The sequence below is a fragment of the Nicotiana tomentosiformis genome, chromosome 2 (assembly GCF_000390325.3).
Source record: "Nicotiana tomentosiformis chromosome 2, ASM39032v3, whole genome shotgun sequence".
Classification (NCBI taxonomy): Eukaryota; Viridiplantae; Streptophyta; class Magnoliopsida; order Solanales; family Solanaceae; genus Nicotiana; species Nicotiana tomentosiformis.
Window position 1 is genome coordinate 193,134,938 of NC_090813.1, and position 23,504 is coordinate 193,158,441.

At 42.3% G+C, this 23,504-nt stretch overlaps 1 protein-coding gene across 1 annotated transcript; it reads right to left on the reverse strand.

The window, feature by feature from the left end:
• Nucleotides 1–5,272: 5,272 nt before the first annotated feature.
• Nucleotides 5,273–18,079, reverse strand: LOC138906318 (uncharacterized). Its single transcript, XM_070194853.1, has 3 exons — nucleotides 17,644–18,079; nucleotides 5,395–6,092; nucleotides 5,273–5,311 (listed from the first exon to the last, which is right to left on the reverse strand). Exons 1-3 carry the CDS (start codon nucleotides 18,077–18,079, stop codon nucleotides 5,273–5,275), a joined length of 1,173 nt encoding a protein of 390 aa, XP_070050954.1.
• Between the last annotated feature and the right edge of the window lie 5,425 nt (nucleotides 18,080–23,504).

Consider the following 23,504-nt stretch of genomic DNA (forward strand, 5'->3'; position numbering starts at 1 on the left):
ATTCCATCAATTCCTTCGCCATGCTTGCAGACTCCTTCGTAAAGGCACATGCCGGAGCAATAAAGGTTGCGACTAAGAAGTCAGACCTCTTCAAGGTGAAACAAAAAGACAACAAAATGTTGAGGGAATTCGTATCTCGGTTCCAGATGGAATGCATGGAACTACCACCAGTCATGGGCGATTGGGTTGTTCAAGCCTTTACTCAAGGTTTGAACGAACGAAGTACGGTGACATCACGACAGCTAAAGCAGAATTTAATTGAATATCCAGCGGTAACCTGGGCCGATGTACATAATTGGTACCAGTCAAAGATCAGGGTTGAGGATGATCAATTGGGGACCCCTTTTGGTTCCGCTTATCCAAACAGGCCCGTCAACAGAACTCAAAGGGATATCGACAGAGAACCCCGGTCGAACAGAGATCGGTATCAACCATACAATGCAGATCATAAAAACAGCGGCCCAGGACGCAATCCCATCTGAAATGATCGAAGGAACGATCGAGGACATAGCTCTTGAGGGATCATGAGCAAAAGTGGCTTCGATAAACATGCCAATCCCACAGAAGCACCATGATTATCAAAATACAACTTCAGCATCGACGCATCAGGTATTGTGTCAGCCATTGGGAGAATCAACGATACTAGATGGCCCAGACCCCTACAAATCGATCCATCCCAAAGAAACCCCAATCAAATATGCAAATACTATGGTACACATGGTCATAGAACCGAAGACTGCAGACAACTAAGGGAGGAGGTGGCCCGTCTATTCAACGAGGGTCACCTTCGAGAATTCTTGAGCGACCGAGCTAAAAACCATTTCAGAGACAGGGATGCAAATAGGAAAAACGAGCAGGAAGAACCATAACACGTGATTCACATGATCATTGGTGGGGTCGATATTCCACAAAGGCCCATGTTCAAACACACTAAAGTATCAATTACCAGGGAAAAATGAGCTCGAGACTATGTGCCAGAAGGCACTTTATCATTCAATGATGAGGAAGCAGAAGGGATCTCACAACCCCATAATAATGCTTTGGTAATCTCTATCCTTATGAATAAAATTCAGGTTAAACATGTTTTAATTGATCCAGGAAGCTCGGCAAATATTATTCGATCGAGGGTCGTGGCACAGCTCGGCCTACAAGATCAAATTGTACCCGCTCTTACTGCCATCATTACGGAACCCTGATCGGTTCTTGTAAATATCTTCGTATATATAAAAAGATCTTTTTTCTCTTTGATTTGTCTTTATTCTACTTCCTGCCTCGTGAAAATTCTGTTTCATTCATACTTTATGAAAATTTTGCTCATAAGTTCGAGGCTTAGGCAACTTGATCGAAGCCGGACTAGTGTAGTCTTAATCGAGTGAGTACTTGCTCGAACTCGGAGTAGGGTAACCCTTAGATTTTAATTGAGTAAGGATGATTTCTCGAACTCAAAAATAAAATAACCCTTTAGGCTCTTGACATAGGTCGATACGGCCATAGTAAAAAGAATGGCATTCTCCCCCTTTTCGGCTTGAAAAGTTTATTTTTTAATCATATAAAATCTGTTGTACCTTAGCATGAAATAAGGGATTTGCTCGAGAGTTCGAACGATTCCATACCCATTAGGGTTTTTAAGGGTCGATATTATTGAGACCCTTTGTTTCGTAATGCCTTAGCATAAAATAAAGAATTTGTTCGAGAGTTCGAACAACTTTGTACCCATTAGGGTTTTCGAGGATCAATATTATCGAGACCCTTAGTAATTCAGCCGAGGGTAGCCTTTTTAACCGGTTTATAAAATTATTCGAAGGCCTGTTTTATAACGGAAATCGGACGTCTCTGAACCGTGTTAATTTGGCTATAGCATTTAGCTTGGGATTCGCCTTTTGGGCTTGTTCCCTGTTATACTTCGAAAGTTCGAAGTATCAGTCCCCGAGTGGTGTGTTTGTGGCCTGAGTGCGGGGTCCCTGAGTGCGGGGTCAGGGACCCCGCACTCAGGCCACAAACACACCACTCGGGGACTGATACTTCGAACAAGTTCGAAGTATAACAGGGAACTTGTTCGAACTTTACGATCGAGGTTTTAGTAATTCGATCATATCAATTTTTTGGATGGCAGTCCCTGAGTGCGGGGTCAATTGTTCGAACTTTAGTTGTGACTGGCCCTTAAGCCAGTTTCCACAATAGATCATAAGCATGGCATTGTAAAGTAAAAATTTCTCTAAGGCATGAAATATCTGGCAAGGAAAAATACTTTTTTCAATAGATTAACATGCGTACATATTTGCCATTAGGACTCGAGTAATCTACATGGGCATGGTTTGTTCGTCCGTTTGACCCTTACAAAATTTACCTATCGAGACACTGTCGGCATGAAGTGTTTTCCTTGTAACTATCAGAGGGTGATGCCCTCCAGTATTCGAGGTTGATTGTAAAGGAGCCTCGGGACCTATTGAATTGCTCTAAGTTAGCACAAAAAATGGTTGCCTCGTTAAAAACCTCGCCGAAAAAACCCATTTGGAACAAAATTTGGTCTAAGGGAAAAAGAGTGCAACGCGTACTTTCAGACCTAAGCACTTTGTGTTTGAAGAATCCTTTGATGTCTTCGATTAAACACCTACAAATGGTTAGTATAAAATATAAATGAAAGTGGAGAAGGTCGTACCTTAACAGTAATATCGTTTGAGGAGTGATATGCTCTAATTGTTTGGTATCGCTGTTCATCGTGCCAAGTTTGTAGGATCCCTTTCCGATGATATCGAGGATCTGGTACGGACCCTCCCAGTTTAGGCCAAGTTTTCCTTCATTTGGGTCTCGAGTATTGGGGGTGACTTTCCTCAGAACCAAGTCCCTGATTTTAAAGTGTCCAAGATTGACTCTTCGATTGTAGTACCTTTTAATCCATTGTTTTTGTACGACCATTCGAACGAGGGTAGCTTCTCGTTTTTCATCTAGCAATTCGAGGCTTGTATTCATAGCCTCGTAATTTAACTCTTCCGTTGCATATCGAAATCTGACGCTGGGTTCCTCGACTTCAACCGGGATCAGAGCTTTGGCGCCATATACTAAAGAGAACGGTGTTGCCTCCGTACTGGATTTTGGCGTTGTTCGATATGCCCAAAGGACTTCGGGCAATATTTTTCTCCATTTTTCCTTAGCGTCGTTCAATCTTTTCTTTAGATTTTGAATGATGGTCTTGATTGTCAATTCGGCATGTCCGTTCCCACTAGGATGATATGGCATTGACAGGATCCTTTTTAATTTGTGATCTTCGAGAAACTATGTTACTTTGCTGTCGAGGAATTGGTTTCCATTGTCGCATACGATCTTGGCAGGCATCCCAAATCGGCATATAATGTGGTCCCAGATGAAGTCTATGACTTCTTTCTCTTTAATTTTCTCGGAAGCAAGTGCTTCAACCCACTTAGAGAAATAGTCAGTCATAAACAAAATAAATTTAGCTTTACCTGGGGCCGATGGTAGAGGGCCGACGATATCCATTCCCCATTTCATGAATGGCCATGGGGATAAGATTGAGTGGATTTGCTCTCCGGGTTGGTGAATCATCGGCGCATACCTTTGACATTTGTCAAACTTTCGAACAAATTCTTTTGTGTCCTTTTCCATATCGGCCCAATAGTATCCTGCTCTGATGACTTTGTGAGCCAATGATTCGGTACCGAAATGATTTCCGCAGGTGCCCTCGTGGATTTCTCGTAGGACGTAGTCGGTATCTCCGGGTCCCAAATATATTGCCAATGGTCTATCGAACATCCTTCTATATAGTGTTTCATCTTCGGTTAATGTGAATCGTGCGGCCTTCGTACGTAGAATCCTCGATTCCTTAGGATCCGATGGAAGCTTCTCGTTCTTTAAGTACTCGATATATTTGTTCCTCCAATCCCACGTCAGACTTGTGGATTTGATTTCGGCGTGGACTTCTTTGATTACTGACCTTGAAAGTTGTATGACAGTCATCGAGCTAATCTCGTCGTCTTCGACTGATGACCCAAATTTGCAAAGGCATCGGCCTCGCTGTTTTGTTCTCGAGGCACATGTTGTAGGGTCCATTCTTTAAATGAATGTAGAGTCACCTGTAATTTGTCCAAGTACCTCTGCATTCGATATTCTCAAACCTCGAAGGTTCTATTGACTTGGTTTACTACAAGCAGGGAGTCACATTTGGCCTCGATGACCTCTGCTCCCAAACCTTTAGCTAGCTCGAGACCTGCAATCATGGCTTCATACTCGGCCTCGTTGTTACTTAACTTGGAAGGTTTGATAGCTTATCTAATTGTATTACTCGTGGGCGGCTTCAAAACGATGCCTAGCACGTACCCCTTCACGTTCGAAGCGTCGTCTGTGTAAAGGGTCCACACCCCCGATGATGTACCCGACTTTAATAATAGTTCTTTTTCGACCTCGGGTACGAGGGGTGGCGTAAAGTCGGCCACAAAGTCCCTGTCTCTAAAATGGTTTTTAGCTCGATCAATTAAAAAGATCTTAAAATCGAGGTCCTCCCCATTCTCAAACCCGCTCTTGCTGCCATCATCATCATCATCATCATCGGAAGAGGCCAGCGCTCCAGCATCAGTTTCATGCTCTCTAGCCTTTATTATCTCGTCGGTAAGATTGAAACCTCGAGCGTGGATCTCCTCGAGGGTTTCCCTACGAGATTGGCATTTGGCGAGTTCAAAAATCCAATATGCTCGTGTTTGAGTGGTATCGGCTGCCTCTCTCGCTTGGACTTGAGCGGCTTTAGCATCGGCCCAGTAGACGACCACGATCACATCTGCCTCGGCCTTTTACTTTTCGGCTTCAGATTTGGCCTTTGCAAGTTCGGAAGCCAACCGAGCCTCGAGCTCCTCTATTTTCTTTGCCTGAACCGAGCTCTTCTCCTTCATGCCTCGAAGCTGACTTTCGATCGATGCCAATTGGGCTTGAGCAGTCTCTCTTCTACAACAAAGCGATCCATACCTTCTTTCCACCCCAAGGACTCCGCCTTCATCATGTTGACCTCCTCGCAGAACTGCTCGATCCTCTCGACCTTATGCTGCAGCTGTGAGATTGAAATGTTAGACACCGTTCCCGAATCGAGCCTATGAGCTTTTAAGATTTTCATTACCTGCTCGATCAGGTCAGTCTGATCTTTGTGAGCCGTGGCCAATTCGGCTCGGAGGTCCTTGATCTCTTCTTCTTTTTGCCCACCGAGAAGGTTGAGGGCATTCCTCTCCTCGGTAAGCCTTTGAATGTCGGCCTCGTACCGACTCAGCTCAGCTCAAGACTGAGAAAATACTTCTTGATGAAGCGCTGAGGCCTACGCAGAAAGAAGAAAAGAAGTTAGACAGGAAGAGAAAAATGAACACAAGAGTAATACCAACAAGGGGAGTTAAGGCTTACCCGATTCAGAGCTTGCTGCGCTTCATTGAAAAGGCTCGATGCCTCGCCCGAGTCTTTCCTCGAGTCCTCCAAGTCGCTCACGCCAGTAGCATCTTCGGCCCCAGTAAAGTAATCACGGAAGGGATCCTCCATTCCGTGGCCCCCTTCGATGGAGAGGGTCTTCAAGGCCCAAGCCTCTTGAATCATCTCCTCAGAAAATGAGGGGAGCAGTGGGGAGCCTCCAATTTCTATTGCCCCAAGTAGATCACTTGGGGGGTTCTCTCCATCTCGGAGGGCCTCGAGACCAGCCCCTACAACTGTACCCACTATTGGCTCATTATGGTGGGAGGCATATTCAATCCTCGATGACTCGGGGACTTCGCCCAAGTCTTTTCCCGAGACCCCCTCATCTCGAGATGGAGTCTTTGCAGCCTTCACCGATTCAGTGGCCTTTGGGGCCTCGATGCTCATTCCCACTCGGGCCACCGGGCCAGAGTTGTTTTCTTCCTCTTTTTCGTCTTCCTCCCTTAGACGCTGAACAAAGTCTTCGGTCAGAAGGATGATGTTCTTCTTCGGCTTACGATCCGCTTTCTTCTTAGGTCCTGGATCCTCGGAGGTTGAGGTATTTTTCCTCTTTTTGTCCTTCGCCGGTTTCGGTGCCGGGATCGAAATCTCCTCCTCACCAGATAGGGGCCTCATGAAAACATATTTGCCAAGGCCTGTATGAAAGGAAATTAAGTAAGAAATGCTTTAACAAAATCATCAAAGACATGGAAAAGGGGCTTGCCATGATTTTTGGCCTCCCATCGGCCCTTTAATAATCGTGCCATGAGCGCTCGACGTACGTATAGGTCGAGGCCAGGTCTCGAACCCAGCTCTCGAGGTTAGGAATTGCACCGGACATCCAAGCGACCGCTACATCACGGAAAAGGATATCGATGAGAAGAATCAAAGGAGCAAAACAATAAATAGAAGCTAACATTGGGATTGTACTTACACTTCATATTCCATTTCTCGGGAATGACATCTTCTCTTCCGGGATTAGGTCGGAAGTCCTCAGTCGAACGAACCATCCCATCCAGCCTCGGTCCTTGTCATCATCTATGCTCGAGAAAAATACCTTGGTAGCCCGGCGCTGAAGTTTTATTAACCCGCCTCGATAGAGGTAGGGGCTATATAACCTGATGAGGTGGTCGAGGGTGAAAGGCATCCCCTCGACTTTTCTCACGAAATATCGGAGCAGAATAAAAATCCGCCAAAAGAAGGGATGGATTTGACATAGGGTTATTTGATACTTGTGGCAGAAATCGACGATAATGGGATCGAGGGGGCCCACGTAAAAGGGTAAGTGTAAATACTCAGAAACCCTTCCACGTGGGTAGTGATGTCTTCCTCGGGGGCCGGAATCACCACCTCTTTGCCTTCCCAGTTGCAGTCTTTCTTCACCTGCTTAAGGAAGCTCTCAGTTATCGAGCATATATACCTCGACATTGGCTCGCATCAACCAGGGACCGATGAAGTTTTGTCGGTCTTAAAGTCAGAAGTGAGGACGCACCTCCCCGGGAATAAACTCCTCACGGCACGGCTCCACCGGTGTTTTGTCGCCGGCCGGCCGCGATGAAGAAGCATTTTTCTTTTGAGGAACAGTTTTTGACATTTTCGCCATTTAGATTTGAAGTTAAAAATAGATGGAGATGATAAGATTTGGTGTTCTAATAAGAGGTTAGCAGTGAAAATCGTAGATTTGCAGATGAAGAACTTAGAAGATATAAAAAGCTTTGGAGATTAGAAATTTGAAAGTAAAAGTTCGAAATGGTGAAGAGAGGAGTTATTTATAGATTTTACAACGACGGTTCAAAATTGGCGGTGGCCGACCATCGACTGACGCGCATTTAATGCCTTGGTAACTGTACAGACGGGACGTTTCAGTCACTTCCGTCGCTTACGTCACGAGGGTGACGTCATGACAGGTCGAGGTAAAAAATCGAAGGTTCAATTCGTTTCTTGTCATTACACTCCAAAAAATGAGGGGACTATCTGTATACGATTAAAATTGAGCCCACCCGATTTTACTATTTGACCGAGGCCGGAAGGTTGCATCGAAGGACGACCTCGTAACGGAATAAACTAAATCATGAGGATAAGGTATCGAGTTCAGAATCGAGATACCTGTCGAAATCGAGGCTAGTAGTGATCGAATCCAAATGAGACAGACATCGAGCAAGATCTAAGATAGTATAATAACAGAAAGGCGAGATATCCGTGACTGGTCGAGGATCATAGCGTAAATCTCGGTGACTGGTCGAAGATCATGACGTAAATCTCGGAACGGATCAAATCAGAAACGGTTAATCAGCTAATCATGGGATTTCCTTCTGTAGTTAGAATTATATCATAAGTATAATTCCTCTACTATATAAAGAGGAGTTCTAATCATTTGTAGAAGACACTGTGGATAGATATCAAAGCAATATAATTCTCTTTCTCGTTTATACTATTGTTCATCAACTTGTCATACTTTAATTGTTCTTGCATCAACTAGTTCGAGGGTATCCAAACTCGAGGGATGAGTTCCATTCTAACACTGGTTTGCTTTACTTTATTATTAATTTCTATTACTCATCCTCACATCTATCAATTGGTATTAGGTGAAATCACGTGTACTTAAAATAATATTATAAGTTTAATTGGTATTCAATTTTAAGGGTAAACAGAAATATCGTATTCGATAATTAATGTTAAATACCTTATTTTAAGATTATTTTTTGAAGATGTCTTCTTTCTTTTCTTTTGACGTTAAAGTATTAATTCATTCTTTAATTTTTAACATTTAAACACATTTTTATAGGCTATTTAATATCCATAGAACTTGAATATGAAAAAATCTTTAAATACAATTAATATAAGTAGTAATTATTTATTGTGAATGACACGACTCTTTTTATTTTTTAAATAAGAAATAAGAAGGCTTCTTTTGAAGCATTACATTAAAATTAGCCGCACTTGCTTTCATACGGTTAAATGCTATTACAAAAATTCTGATTTTAAATACAAAGAAAGAAATAATAATTGAAATCATCTACTTGTCAATTAATTTTAAGAAAATGTTTGTTAATAGAACATATTCTTGGTGTTTGAATTTAGAGATTTAAAAACCTATGCTCATGTGCCAATTATATTCTTTTACCTATACACATCATGGTTGGTGTTTGAATTTAATGATGAACGACTTAGGCTCAATATATTGTTTCTTGTCTACATAAAATAAAAGGCAAGCATGGAAGCCAAAAATAATAGAAAACTTTTTATTATGGAACAAATTCTTCTTTATTTTTATAAATTTTTTGCTTCACAATTTGTATACGGTCAAAACCGAGTTCGGTCTTCGAACGACTGGTCGAGATGGGAACATAATGAACCGAAGAGCGTCTTCATAATATCGGGATGAGATCCGAAGCCAAGTTACCGAGCTTCGAGTTTCAGGGACCGATCAATACCGAGCTCGAAGTCATTATCGAGCTCGAATCCAAAATCGAACTATGATGCGAAGCGTCGTTATTGAGCTTAAGAGTCAAAGACCGACCAATACTGAGCCCGAATTAATACCGGGCCCCGAGTCAAAATCGAGCTCGAGTCAATATCGAGCTCGAGTCAAAATCGAGCTCAGGTCAATATCGAGCTTATAGACAAGAGCCGTTACAACCGCACTAAGAAAGGGAATCTCGGCGGAAACTAGGGAAAAACTGATTTATCAAGGGTTCCCCACTATGTATTTTTAATTATATCCAAAGTAGGATCCCTCCGCTATAAGAGGGATGACTATTATTCCTGTAAGGGGCACCTATCAAGTGATTCATACACAGTAACTAAAATACTTTTGATACATTCCTATATTGGAAGATTATCCTTCTGAGCTTCATACATCATTTCATCTTGCTTGTTCATAAATCATCCTCTTTTCAACTTTGCTTATTTTTTATCCTTTACAGTCAATATTTGATATATTTATTTCCCTTTATGATTCATGTCAAGTTATACCACGTATCCTTAACAGTGGTTATTTGATACGAATCTTTAAAACACACCATTTTACGTTTGTTGTTGAAAGTGTCTTTGATTTCGGATTAGCAACGACGAACACTCAATTAATGGCCTTACCTATCGACAACGAAGCTGGCCTTCAAGGTGAGAACAATAACTTGACGCCCAGGGCCGAAAGACCGCTTGTCGATACCATTAGGACTCGAGTCGAAGTACCATTAGACGTTAATTCGCATGTAACTATTGAGGCAAACCAACATTCTGAACCTGAAAATAGCATTCATGGTAGTACTCAATCTGCAGCTCGAGACACCCATAACGTTGAGGAAAACAGAATCAACTTGCATATGATTTTCAAAATGTTGCAAGCTCAACAGGTAGCGATAGCTCAGTTGCAGAGTCAAACCCAGATACCGAGCAGGCCGGAGCCCAGTCCACCCCGAGAAGTCACCCACAAAATGGAGCCAGCTATAATAAGGTCAAATGAGCAAGAATCGGGGACTAATCCCGAAATTACTAAGATGTTCGAAGAACTGACCAAACGAATAGAATCAGGAGAAAGGAGGATCGAGGCAAACGATAAAAAAATGGAAACATATAACTCCAAGGTCGATCAGATCCCGGGGGCACCACCAATGTTGAAGGGTTTGGATTCCAAAATATTCGTGCAAAAGCCTTTTCCACCAAATGCATCTCCAAAATCGATCCCCAAAAAATTCCGCATGCACAATATCCCTAAATATAATGGAACGACCGACCTTAATGAACATGTTACCTCTTATACATGTGCCATTAAAGGGAATGACCTAGAAGATGATGAGATCGAATCTGTACTGTTAAAAAAATTCGGAGAGACCCTTTCGAAGGGAGCAATGATTTGGTATCACAACCTGCCACCAAACTCCATCGATTCATTCTCCATGTTAGCAAATTCATTCGTAAAGGCACATACATGGGCCATAAAGGTCGCAATGAGGAAATCAGACCTTTTCAAGGTGAGACAAAGGGGGAATGAAATGCTGAGGGAGTTCGTGTCCCGATTTCAAATAGAACGCATGAAATTTCCACCGGTCATAGATGATTGGGCCGTTCAAGATTTCACCCAAGGGTTGAACGGGCAGATTTCGATAGCATCACGTCAGTTGAAACAAAGTTTGATCGAGTATCCGGCCGTAACCTGGGCAGATGTGCACAAGCAATATCAATCGACGATCAGGGTCGAAGACGACCAACTAGGGGCCCCTTTCGGTTCAGTACATCCAAACAGGTCAGTAGTCAAAAACCAGAAGGACATCGATAAGGAGACAAGATCAAACAAAGACTGATATCAACTATATACCGCAAATCGAAGGAATAATGGTTCAGGACACAATTCCTCCCGGAACAATCGAAGAAGTGATCGAGGATAGAGTTCTCAGGGACTTATGAGCAAAAGTGATTTTGACAAGTATGCCGATCCCACAGAGGCACCTCGGTTATGAGAATATAACTTTAGCATCGATGCATCGGGCATTGTATCGGCAATCAGAAGGATCTAAGATACTAGGTGGCCCAGAACCATACAGACCGATCCTTCCCAAAGAAACCCAAATTTGATGTGCAAGTATCATGGCATGCATGGTCACAAGACCGAGGATTGCAGACAATTAAGGAAGGAGGTAGCCCGTCTATTCAACGAGGGCCACCTTCGAGAGTTCTTCAGCGATCGAGCCAAGAATTATTTCAGAGAAAGAGACGCCAACAGGAAAAATGAACAGGAGAAACCCTAATATTTCATTCATATGATCGTTGGTGGGGTCGACATTACACATGGGACCCATGTTCAAACACACTAAGGTATCAACTACTAGGGAAAAACGAACCCGAGATTATATGCCCGAAGGCACTTTGTCATTCAATAACGAAGAAGCAGAAGGCATTTCTCATCCCCGCAGCGACGCTCTGGTAATTTCTATCTTATTAAGTAAAGTTCAAGTTAAGCGTGTTTTAGTGGATCTAGGTAGTTCGGCGAATATCATCCGATCGAGGGTCGTGGAACAGCACGGCCTACAGAATCAAATAGTACCTGCAACTAGGGTTTTAAACGGCTTTAATATGGCCAGTGAAACAACTAAAGGGGAGATTATTCTACCGGTGAACGTGGCTGGAACAATTCAAGACACCAAGTTTCACATAATTGAGGGTGACATGAGATACAATGCCCTTCTCGGAAGACCTTGGATCCACAATATGAGGGCAGTCCCTTCGACCCTCCACCAAGTGATGAAATTCACGACGTCGGACAGTGTAAAACTAGTATACGGGGAACATCATACTGCAAAGGAAATGTTTGTGGTCGATGAGGTAACACCGATATCGACACTATCAACCTCGGAAAGGACGAGCATCAAAGGTAAAGAGGAAGTCAAATAGCAATCACAGCCATCAGCCTCGACCGAATCGGGGAAGCAGGAGACAGAAGAAGAAGAGGAGGACTTTCTGACCCCTCAAACTTTTATTGTCCCCGAAGACTCCAACGCCACCAAATCATTTGTCGAAGAGTTGGAACAAATTATATTGATCGAGTACCGCCCCGAGCGAAAGGTATACCTGGGAACGGGATTAACCCCCGAACTTAGGAAAAGGCTTATTTAATTTCTTATTGATAACATAGATTGTTTTGCTTGGTCCCATTTAGACATGACAGGGATCCCACCGGAGATAACGACGCATCGGCTAAGCCTGGACCCCGAGTTCAAACCGGTGAAGCAAAAGAGGAGACCCCAGTCCGAGATAAAGTACGAATTCATAAAGGATGAGGTAACTAAACTTCTCAAAATAGGATCCATTCGGAAGGTAAAATATCCCGAATGGTTAGCCAATGTAGTTGTAGTCCCTAAAAAAGGGAACAAACTTAGAATGTGTGTAGATTATTAGGATTTAAACAAGGCGTGCTCCAAAGATTCTTTTCCACTGCCTAACATCGATCGCATGATCGACGCCATGGCTTACAACAAGATCCTTACTTTTCTCGATGCCTATTCTGGGTACAATCAAATCCAAATGAACTCGGAGGACCGAGAAAAGACTTCATTTATCACCAAGTATGGAACATATTGTTATAATGTAATGCCCTTCGGGCTAAACAATGCAGGAGTTACTTACCAACGCCTAGTAAATAAAATGTTCGAAGAAGAAATAGGTAAATCAATGGAAGTTTATATTGATGACATGCTAGTTAAGTCCCTACGCGCAGAGGAACATTTGGTTCATTTGCAGGATACGTTCGAGATTTTAAGGAAATACAACATGAAGCTCAACCCCGAAAAATGTGCTTTCGGGGTCGGTTCGGGAAAGTTCCTTAGTTTCATGGTATCGAATCGAGGAATCGATATCAACCCCGATAAAATCAAGGCCATCAAAGTCATCACCGTCGTGGACAGTGTAAAAGCCGTACAGAAGCTAACCGTACAGAAGCTAACCGGACAGATAGCTGCCTTAGGCCCATTCATTTCGAGGTCGTCGGATCGAAGCCACCAATTTTTCTCTCTACTAAAAAAGAAGAGTGATTTCGCCTGGACCCCGGAATGCCAACATGTATTAGAGAAATTGAAGCGATACCTATCGAGCCCACCGCTGCTTCACACTCCGAAGGCAGATGAGAAACTTTACTTATACTTGGCAGTATCGTAAATAGCAGTGAATGGTGTCCTAGTTCGAAAGAAGCAAGGTACGCAATTTTCTGTTTATTATATAAGTCAAACCTTAGGGGAAATAGAAACTAGATATCCGCACTTAGAGAAATTGGCACTTCCACTAATAAGCGCCTCTAGAAAGTTAAGACCATACTTTTAATGTCACCCCATATGCATATTAACCACTTACCCATTTCGTAATATTTTGCACAAGCCCTAACTATTGGGCCGATTGGCCAAATGGGCCGTCGAATATCAACCCCGGACGACCATCAAGTCTCAAATTTTAGCGGATTTCATGGCCGACTTCACGCCAACCCTCGTACCCGAAGTTGAAAAGGAACTCTTGTTTAAATCTGGTACATCATCGGGGGTATGGACCCTCTTCAGAGACGGTGCCTCGAATGTGAAGGGGTCCGGGTTAGGCATCATTTTAAAGCCGCCCACAGGTAGCACTATTAGGCAATCTATCAAAACTTCTAAGTTGACTAACAATGAGGCCGAGTACGAGGCCATGATTGCAGGTCTCGAGCTAGCTAAAAGCTTGGGAGCAGAAATCATTAAAGCCAAGTGTGACTCTTTACTGGTGGTAAACCAAGTAAACAAAACCTTCAAAGTTCGAGAAGATAGAATGCAAAGGTATTTGGACAAACTGCAGGTAACTTTGCACCGTTTCAAAGAATGGATTTTACAACATGTACCTCGAGAACAAAACAGTGAGGCCGATGCACTTGCAAATTTGGGGTCATCGGTCGAGGAAGACGAGATCAGCTCGGGGACTGTCGTTCAACTCTCGAGATCCGCGATCGAAGAAGGTCATGCCGAGATAAATTCTACGAGATTAACCTGGGATTGGAGGAATAAATATATTGAATACTTGAAAAACGGAAAGCTCCCATCAGACCCTAAAGAGTTGAGGACCCTACAAATCAAAGTGCTCGATTCATATTGGCTGAAGATGGAACATTATACAGAAGGACATTCGATGGACCATTGGCAGTATGCTTAGGACCAGGAGACACCGAGTATGTTTTACGAGAGGTCCATGAAGGCACTTGTGGGAAGCACTCCGGCGCCGAATCACTGGTACACAAAATCATTAGAGCAGGATACTACTGGGATAGCATGGAAAAAGACACTAAGGAGTTTGTTCGAAAATGTGATAAATGTCAAAGGTTTGCACCGATGATCCATCAGCCAGGAGAATAACTTCATGAAATGGGGGATGGATATCGTCGGCCCTCTGCCATCGGCCCCAGGTAAAGCTAAGTTCATTTTATTTATGACTGACTATTTCTCTAAATGGGTTAAGGCACAGACGTTCGAGAAAGTGAGAGAGAAAGAGGTTATAGACTTCATCTGGGATCACATCATATGTCGATTTGGGATACCCGCCGAAATAGTATGTGATAATGAAAAATAATTTATCGGCAGCAAGGTGACAAAATTCCTCGAAGACCATAAAATAAAAAGGATATTAACAACACCGTATCACCCTAGTGGGAATGGACAGGCCGAATCGACGAACAAGACTATCATTCAAAACATAAAGAAAAGGTTGAAAGACACTAAGGGGAAATGGAGAGAAATTTTACCCGAAGTTCTTTGGGCATATCGAACAACATCAAAATCCAGTACGGGGGCATCCCCATTCTCCTTAGTATATGGCTCCGAGGCCTTGATTCCAGTCGAAGTCGGGGAACCCAGTGCCAAATTTCAACATACAACAGAAGAGTCAAATCACGAGGCTATAAATACTATCCTCGAATTACTGGATGAAAAACGAGAAGCCGCTCTCATCCGATTGGCCGCCCAAAAACAGCAGATCGAAAGATACTATAATCGAATAACCACTCTTCGCCATTTTAAAATCGGGGACTTAGTGCTAAGGAAAGTCACCCTCAACACCCGAAATCCAAATGAAGGAAAACTGGGTCCGAACTGGTAAGGACCGTATCAGGTACTCGAAATCGTTGGTAAGGGATCCTACAAGCTCGGTGTTATAAACGGCAAACAACTACCATGCAATTGGAACGTGTCGCACCTATAATGATACTGCTGCTAAGGTACGACCCTCCCATGTTCGTTTATATTTCTAAACTAACCCTTGCAGGAGTTCAACGAGGAACAAGGTTGGATTATTCAACACAAAGCCTTAGGCCTGAAAGCACGCATTGCACTCTTTTTTCCTTAGATCGGTTTTATCTCAAATGGGTTTTTCGACAAGGTTTTTAATGAGGCAACCATTGATCGTGCTAACTTAGAACAATTCAACAGTATCTGAGGCCTCTTTACAATCAACCTCGAATACTGGGGGGCATTACCCTCCAATATATTAAGTAAGTTCGATGCAAGAAAGTTACTTCATAACAACAGGGTTTCGATAGGAACAATTATAAGAGCCAAATGGTCAAAATGAACCATGCTCGTGTAGGTTGCTCGATCCCTGGTACAAAACATGAACACATGCACAATGACATAAAAAGAAACTTCTTCTTTGCCGATATTTCATGTCTCAAAACTCATCCTCTATTTCATGATCTATTATGCAAACACGACCGAGGATCGACCATTACCCCATTAATCGGGGACTGCCAACCGAAAAATCAACGAGGCCAAGCCCCACACTAAGCCTACGGGCTACCTTACTATTACTTCGAGTTTGAGCAAATCACTCACTCAACTACTAAGCCTACGTGCTACCTTACTTCGAGTTCGAGCAAAGCACTCACTCGACTAATAAAGCCTATGTGCTACCTTCCTTCGAGTTCGAGCAATCACTCACTCGACTATTAAGCCTACGGGCTACCTTACTTCGAGATCGAGCAAAGCAAATACAGCCTACGGGCTACCTTATTTTGAGTTCGAGCAATCACTCACTCAACTATTAAGCATACGAGCTACCTTACTTCGAGTTCGAGCAAAGCACTCACTTAACCAATAAAAGCCTATGGGCTACCTTCCTTCGAGTTCGAGCAATCACTCACTCGACTATTAATCTTACGGGCTACCTTACTTCGAGTTCGAGCAAAGCACTCATTCGACCAATAAAAGCCTACGAGCTACTATTACTTCGAGTTCGAGCAATCACTCACTCGACTATTAAGCCTACGGGCTACCTTAGTTCAAGTTCGAGCAAAGCACTCACTCGACCAGTAAAAGCCTAAGGGCTACTATTACTTCTAGTTCGAGCAAAGCACTCACTCGACTACTATGCCTGCGGGCTACCCTACTTCGAGTTCGAGCAAAACACTCACTCGACTAAATAAAGCCTACGGGCTACCTTTCTTCGAGTTCGAGCAATCACTCACTCGAATATTAAGCCTACAGGCTACCTTACTTCGAGTTTGAGCAAAGCACTCACTCGACTAATAAAGCCTATGGGCTACCTTCCTTCGAGTTCGAGCAATCACTCACTCGACTATTAAGCCTACGGGATACCTTACTTCGAGTTCGAGAAAAGCACTCACTCGACCAATAAAAGCCTAAGGGCTACTATTACTTCGAGTTTGAGCAAAGAACTCACTCGACTACTAAGATGGCGGGCTATCTTACTTCGAGTTCGAGCAAAATACTCACTCGACTAATAAAGCCTACGGGCTACCTTTCTTCAAGTTCGAGCAATCACTCACTCGACTATTAAGCCTACGGCAACCTTACTTAGAGTTCGAGCAATCACTCACTCGACTACTAAGACTGCGGACTACCTTACTTCGAGTTCGAGAAAAACACTCACTCAACTAATAAAGCCTACGGGCTACATTTATTCGAGTTCGAGCAATCACTTGCTCGACTATTAAGCCTATGGTCTACCTTACTTCGAGTTCGAGCAAAGCACTTACTCGACTAATAAAGCCTACGTGCTACCTTCCTTTGAGTTTGAGCAATCACTCACTCGACTATTAAGCCTACGGGCTACCTTACTTAGAGTTCGGGCAAAGCACTCACTCGACTAATAAAGCCTGGGCTACATTCCTTCAAGTTCGAGAAATAACTCACTCGACTATTAAGCCTACGAGCTACCTTACTTCGAGTTCGAGCAAAGCACTCACTCGACCAATAAAAGCCTAAGGGCTACTCTTACTTCGAGTTTGAGCAAAACATTCGCTCGACTAATAAAGCCTACGGGCTACCTTTCTTCGAGTTTGAGCAATCACTCACTCGACTATAAAGCCTACGGGCTACCTTTCTTCGAGTTCAAGCAACCATTCACTTGACTACTAAGCCTAAGGGCTAACAATTATTCTGAGATCAAGCAAAGCACTCACTCGGTTATAAAGACTACAAGGTCCGAATTCGATCAAAATGCCTAAAGCCTCGAACTTATGAAAACTTTCATAAGGCATGAATGAAACAAAATCTTCACAAGGCAGAAAATAAAACAGAGACAAACCAGTAAAGGAAAAGATCTTTATATATATATATATATATATAAGAGTGTTTACAACGTCCGAACAGGACCCTACACAAAAAATAAGAAAAAAAACTCTAAATCTCCTGTTATCTCCGGAGGCGGTCTCTTCTCCATCAGGCTCCTCTACGCTCTCAGACCCACTCTTGCTCCCATCATCATCATCGTCATCATTGGAAGCCAAGGCTTCAGCATCGTCTTCGAGCTCTTTAGCCCTTTTTATCTCTTCGGTGAGATCGAAATCTTGAGCATAGATCTCCTCGAGGGTCACCCTCCTAGATTGGCATTTGGCAAGTTCAACATCCCAATATGCTCGAGTTTTAGCGATCTCGGATGCCTTTCTTGCTTGTACCTGAGTTGCTTCAGTATCAGCCCGATAGATGGCCACGAATGTATTCGCATTGGCCTTTGCTTTTTCGGCGTCAGATTTGGCCTTGGCAAGTTCGGAGGCCAACCGAGCCTCGAGCTCCTCTATTTTTCTTGCTTGAACCGAGATCTTCTCCTTTATGATTTGAAGTTGGTTTTCGGCCGATGATAATTGGGCTCGAGCAGTTTCTTTTTCTACGGCGAGACGGTCCATGCCATCTTTCCATCCTAAGGTCTCCGCCCTTATCATATCGACCTCCTCACGAAGCTTCCCAATCACCTCAAGCTTCTGCTGCAGCTGTGAGATCGAAATATTATCCGCCGTTCTAGAATCGAGCCTATGGGTTTTTAAGATTATCATTACCTGCTCGGTCAGGTCGGTCTGGTCTTGATGAGCCTTGACCAATTCAGCTCGGAGGTCCTTGATTTCTTCTTCCCTCTGCTCGAAGAGGAGTCTAAGGGCGTTCCTCTCCTCCATGACCCGTCGGAGGTCGGCCTCATATCGACGCAGCTATGCTCGAGACCGAAAACATGCTTCTCGGTGAACTGCTGCGGCCTACAAAGAAAGAAGAAAAGAAGTTAGAAAAGAATAGCAAACATGAAAGTGGTATCAACGAAGGGAGTTAGAGCTTACTCGATTCAGAGCTTGTTGCACTTCACAGAAAAGGCCCTAATCACTAGGGCCAGCAACGCCCTCGACACCAGTAAACAAATCACGAAAGGGGTCCTCCCCTTCATGAGACCGGTCTACGTCGAGGGCCCCCAAAGCTTGGGCTTCCCGAATCGCCCCTTTGGAAAAAGCAGGGAAAGTGGGTGAGTCTCCGATTACTATTTCCCCAAGCGACTCGCTTGGGGAGTTCTCCTCACTTCGGAGAGCTTCAGGACCGACCCCTTCGGATATACTCGCCGTTTGTTGACTTCAGTAGGAAGCATCCTTAGTCTCTAATGATTCGGGGACTCTGTCCGAATCTTTCTCCGATATCCCCTCAGTTCGAGGCAGAGCTTCATAAACCACCATCGATCCAGCTGTCTTTGGGGCATCGATGGTTTTCTTCACTCGGGCCACCAGTACAGACCCGTGAACTTCTTCTTCTTCTTCTTCTTCTTCTTCTTCTTCGCCTTCATCCCTCAGATGCCGAACAAATTATTTGGTCAGAGGGATAATTTTCCTCTTCGACTTACGAGCCGTCCTTGTCTTGGGTTCTGGATCCTCGGAAGTGGAGGCCCTTTTTCTCTTATTATCCTTCGTCGGTTTTGGAACTGGGGCCGAAGTCTCTTCCTCACCAGACGGGGGCCTCATGACCGTATCTTTGCCCAAGCCTACGCACAAGAAAATTGGTTAAGTATATGGAAAACATTCTGTTCGAACCAAACAAAGGCATGGGAAAGAGGCTTACCATGATTTTTGGCCTCCCATAGGCCCTTTGACAAATCACGCCACGAGCGCTCAGCGTATATAGAAGTTGAAGCTAGGGCCTGTACCCAGCTCTTAAGGTCGGGAACAGCATCGGGCATCCAAGCAACTGCTATATCACGAAAAAAAAAGATATCGGTAAAAGAAATGAAGGAGCAAAGCAATAAAAGCTAACAGTGGAAATATACTTACGCTTCATGTTCCACTCCTCAAGGAATGGCATCTTCTTGGCTGAGATCAGATCGGATGTCTTCACTAGAACGAACCTGCCCATCCAACCCCGGTCCTTATCCTCATCTATGCTCGAGAAGAGCACTTTGTTAGCCCGGCACTGGAGTTTTATTAGCCCACCTCGATAGAGGCGGGGGATATACAGTCTGATAAGATGGTCGAGGGTGAATGGCATCCCCTCGATCTTGTTCACAAAAAAGCGAATCAGAATAACGATCAACTAAAAGAAAGGATGGATTTGGCCTAGGGTTATTTGGTATTGGCGGCAAAAAGCGATAACGACAGGGTCGAGGGGGCCCAATGGAAAAAGGGTAAGTATACACACTTAAAAACCCTTTCACATAAGTAAAAATATCTTCTTCGGGAGCCGGGATTATCACTTCTATTTTCTCCCAGTTACAATCTTTTCTCAGCTGCTCGAGATGTCCCTTAGTTATCGAGAACATATACCTCGATACTAGTTCACATCGACCAGGAACCGATGAGGCTTTATCGACCTTAAAATCGGAGGTAAGAACACACGCTTCGGGAATACACTCCTCAGGCCGTGGTTCCACCGGTGTTTTGACGGCGGCAGACTGTGAAGAAGAAGCTTTTTCTTTGTGAGGAACGATTTTTGATGTTTTTGCCATTTTGTATTTAAAGATCAAAAAAGGAAGGAGATAACAAATATCTGATGTTTTAAAGGAAAATTTTGCAGTAAAAATCACAGAAAAAAGATTTTGCAATGAAAAATCACAGATTTACAGATGAGCTCAGAAGATGCAAGAAAGAACTTTAGAAAATTTGGAGATTGGAGATGTAAAAGTGATAAATGGTAAAGAAAGGGGATATTTATAGATTGAGCAACGTCGGTTCAGTATCAACAGTGGCCGACCATCGTCTGACATGCATTAAATGCCTTGGTAAACTAAACCATGGACAACTATCACGTACGTCATGATCGAACTCAATACAAACGTCAGTATATATCTAATCGTACTATTGGAAAATCATGTCGTTTCTCGCTATATCCTTCCCGAGAAACGAGGGGACTATCTGTATACGGTCAGAACCGAGTTCGGCCTTCGAACGACTGGTTGAGATGAGAACATAATGGACCGAAGAATGTCTTCATAATATCGGGATGAGATCCGAAGCCAGGTTACCGAGCTTCGAGTTTCAGGGATCGATCAATACCGAGCGCGAAGTCATTATCGAGCTCGAATCCAAAATCGAACTATGATATGAAGCGACGTTATTGAGCTTAAGAGTCAAAGATCGACCAATACTGAGCCCGAATTAATACCAGGCCCCGAGTCAAAATCGAACTCAAGTCAATATCGAGCTCGAGTCAAAATCGAGCTCAGGTCAATATCGAGCTCATAAACAAGAGCCGTTACAACCGCACTAAGAAAGGGAATCTCGGCGGAAACTAGGGAAAAATTGATTTATCATGGGTTCCCCATTATGTATTTTTAATTATATCCAAAGTAGGATCCCTCCACTATAAGAGGGATGACTATTATTCTTGTAAGGGGGATCTATCAAGTGATTCATACACTGTAACTAAAATACTATTGATACATTCCTATATTGGAAAATTATCCTTTAGAGCTTCATACATCATTTCATCTTGCTTGTTCATAAATCATCCTCTTTTCAACTTTGCTTATTTTTCATCTTTTACGGTCAATATTTGATATTTATATTTTCCTTTACGATTCATGTCAAGTTATACTACGTATTCTTAGAACTACATACAAATTCTAACTTTATCCGTTTTTCGGGTAAACACAATTATAGAACATAACTTCTCCTCGTTTATAATTGAAGAATGAAAGATACGTTATTATAGTAAGAATAGTATCAGAATTGGACTAAAAATGAAGTGCAATTGTAGATTCTTACTAATTATTAGGAATTCTTTCTATCCCAAGAAGGCAAGAATATGTCTATATTTCCGTTCTTAACTTTGTTCCACAAATCACAATGACGTCACCTTTTTCATAGTGAAAACTTCTACTATCCCCTGTTTTCTGGATAAAAATTTCAACCACTCAAACATTGGAACTACTCTTCTTCTTCTCGTTTGAAATACATCTATGTGATTTGTGAAAGGAAAAGTCGAATGCTTGTAAAAAGAAATTAGCAACGGTTGGAAAACAAATTTAAAATAGGAACAGTTAGTTTAAAGCTATTGTGAATATAAGTAATTATTGTGAAAGATATAGGGTGTGTTTGGTATAACGGAAAATGTTTTCCATGAAAAATATTTTTCAAGAAAATATTTTCTTGGAAAACAAGTAGTAATCTTATTCATTTTCCGATGTTTGGTACGCAAATTAAAGAAAATGACTACTCAAGAGTATTTATAAATAATTTAGATATAATAAATATGAAGCCATAAACTTTCGAATCACTAACATTCCGAACCCACAAATTTCATAAACTTCTGAAACGCTAAACTTTTGAAACCGCAAAATTTCGAACCCGTAAACTTTATAATTTCTAAATTCGTAAACTTCCAAACACATAAACTGCCGAACTCATAACTTTGGAACTTATAAAATTTCGAACCTGTAAACCGAAAAATAAAAAAAACTAATCAAAAAATATATATATAAAAAAAAAAATCCCGAGGGGAGGGGGAGAGGGGGAGGGGGAGTGTGTGCAGAAAAATGAAAAACTGAAATTTGAAATTACAAATAAAAATTTTTTTTTTTGTGGGGGGAGGGCAGTGAGGGTATGGTGGATGGGAGGGTGGATGATGCAGAAAAACAAAAAATATAAATTTGAAATTATAAAAAAAAAAAATAAGGTAAAAAAATAATTTTTTTGTGGGGTAGTAGGGTGGGTGGTAACGAAAAAAAAATGAAATTTGAAATAAAAAATTTTTGGAGAGAGGGGGTGAGGTAGGTAGGCATGGGGTGAGGTTAGGTGAGTGGGTGTGGGGTGAGTTGGTGAAGGTGGAGAATAGGGTGTGGAAAGTTGAGAATGAGTTTTGGAAAATGTTTTCACTTCTTTTGATAGGGAAAATATTTTCCTTCAATTGGAGGAAAATGAATTCATAGGGAAAATGTTTTCCAAAATATTTAATCCAACCAAACATGAGAAAATTGGAAAATATTTTTCGAAAAATATTTTCCTTCCTATCAAACACACCCATAGTTATTTGGATTTGAAGCCTTAAAGTTGAGGTCTCTCCGTTCAAGCATATTTCACCTATGAAGTAATCAATAATATTGCAATTGTAGATTAGAGTGGGAGAGGAACTAACTTATTTGGATACAGTAATGAAGTAAACAGTGACAAGTAACCAGTGACGCGGTCGGGTGTTTACAATTAACTAAATAATTAATTTTAAGTATCAACAAATCAAAGTAAAAATACATATCACTTAACAATGGTTAAAGTGTCAATTACAGGATACGTTATCCTCTATTTCTTGTTTACACATTTGCTTCCAGAGAAGTAATAAATGCCTTCATTTGTGCTTTTAGTTTCTCCTTTGTGACCCATGGTACATTGGTGAGAGTCGTGAGTGGTTAGATTTTTCCATATTATGTTTAGAACCAGACGATTAGACTGTGTATTGCCAATTTACAACAATGATGTTTCTGAATTTAGCAAATTGCAAATTATTCTTGTCCAATCCTGATTTCTTTGCCTGTGGCTACTTTTTTACAACTTTCGTTATAATATAGTGGAAAGGTCTTTTAAACATATGATTGTGGACAACATATCAAGAACCCATGAATAGGCATTAAAACCGACTGCCACTTAGGATATGTTAGGTGCACCTTTGCCTTGTCCTTAAGATTCAATAATAGCTCTGGCAACCTGGAAAAAACCAGAAAGAAGTAATGATCCAGGTTAAACTCCAAACCTTTCGGTCCACAACAAATTATCAGATCTCTTACCCGCTGTTGGGATGGTTATTTCCCGCCGTTATTGATCACGCACAACTTTAGTATTAAAAAGAATACAAGCTCGAACAACTTCTAATTTATAG

Excerpts from the sequence above, each read along its gene's own strand:
- LOC138906318 (XM_070194853.1), bottom strand. The coding sequence starts at position 18,079 with ATGGACCGTCTCGCCGTAGAAAAAGAAACTGCTCGAGCCCAATTATCA. Across the intron at positions 6,093-17,643 it reads TGATGATGATGGGAGCAAGA|GCCTTGGCAAATATGTTTTC; the intron begins GTGGGTCTGAGA and ends CCTTTCATACAG. Across the intron at positions 5,312-5,394 it reads CGCAGCAAGCTCTGAATCGG|GCCTCAGCGCTTCATCAAGA; the intron begins GTAAGCCTTAAC and ends CTTTCTGCGTAG.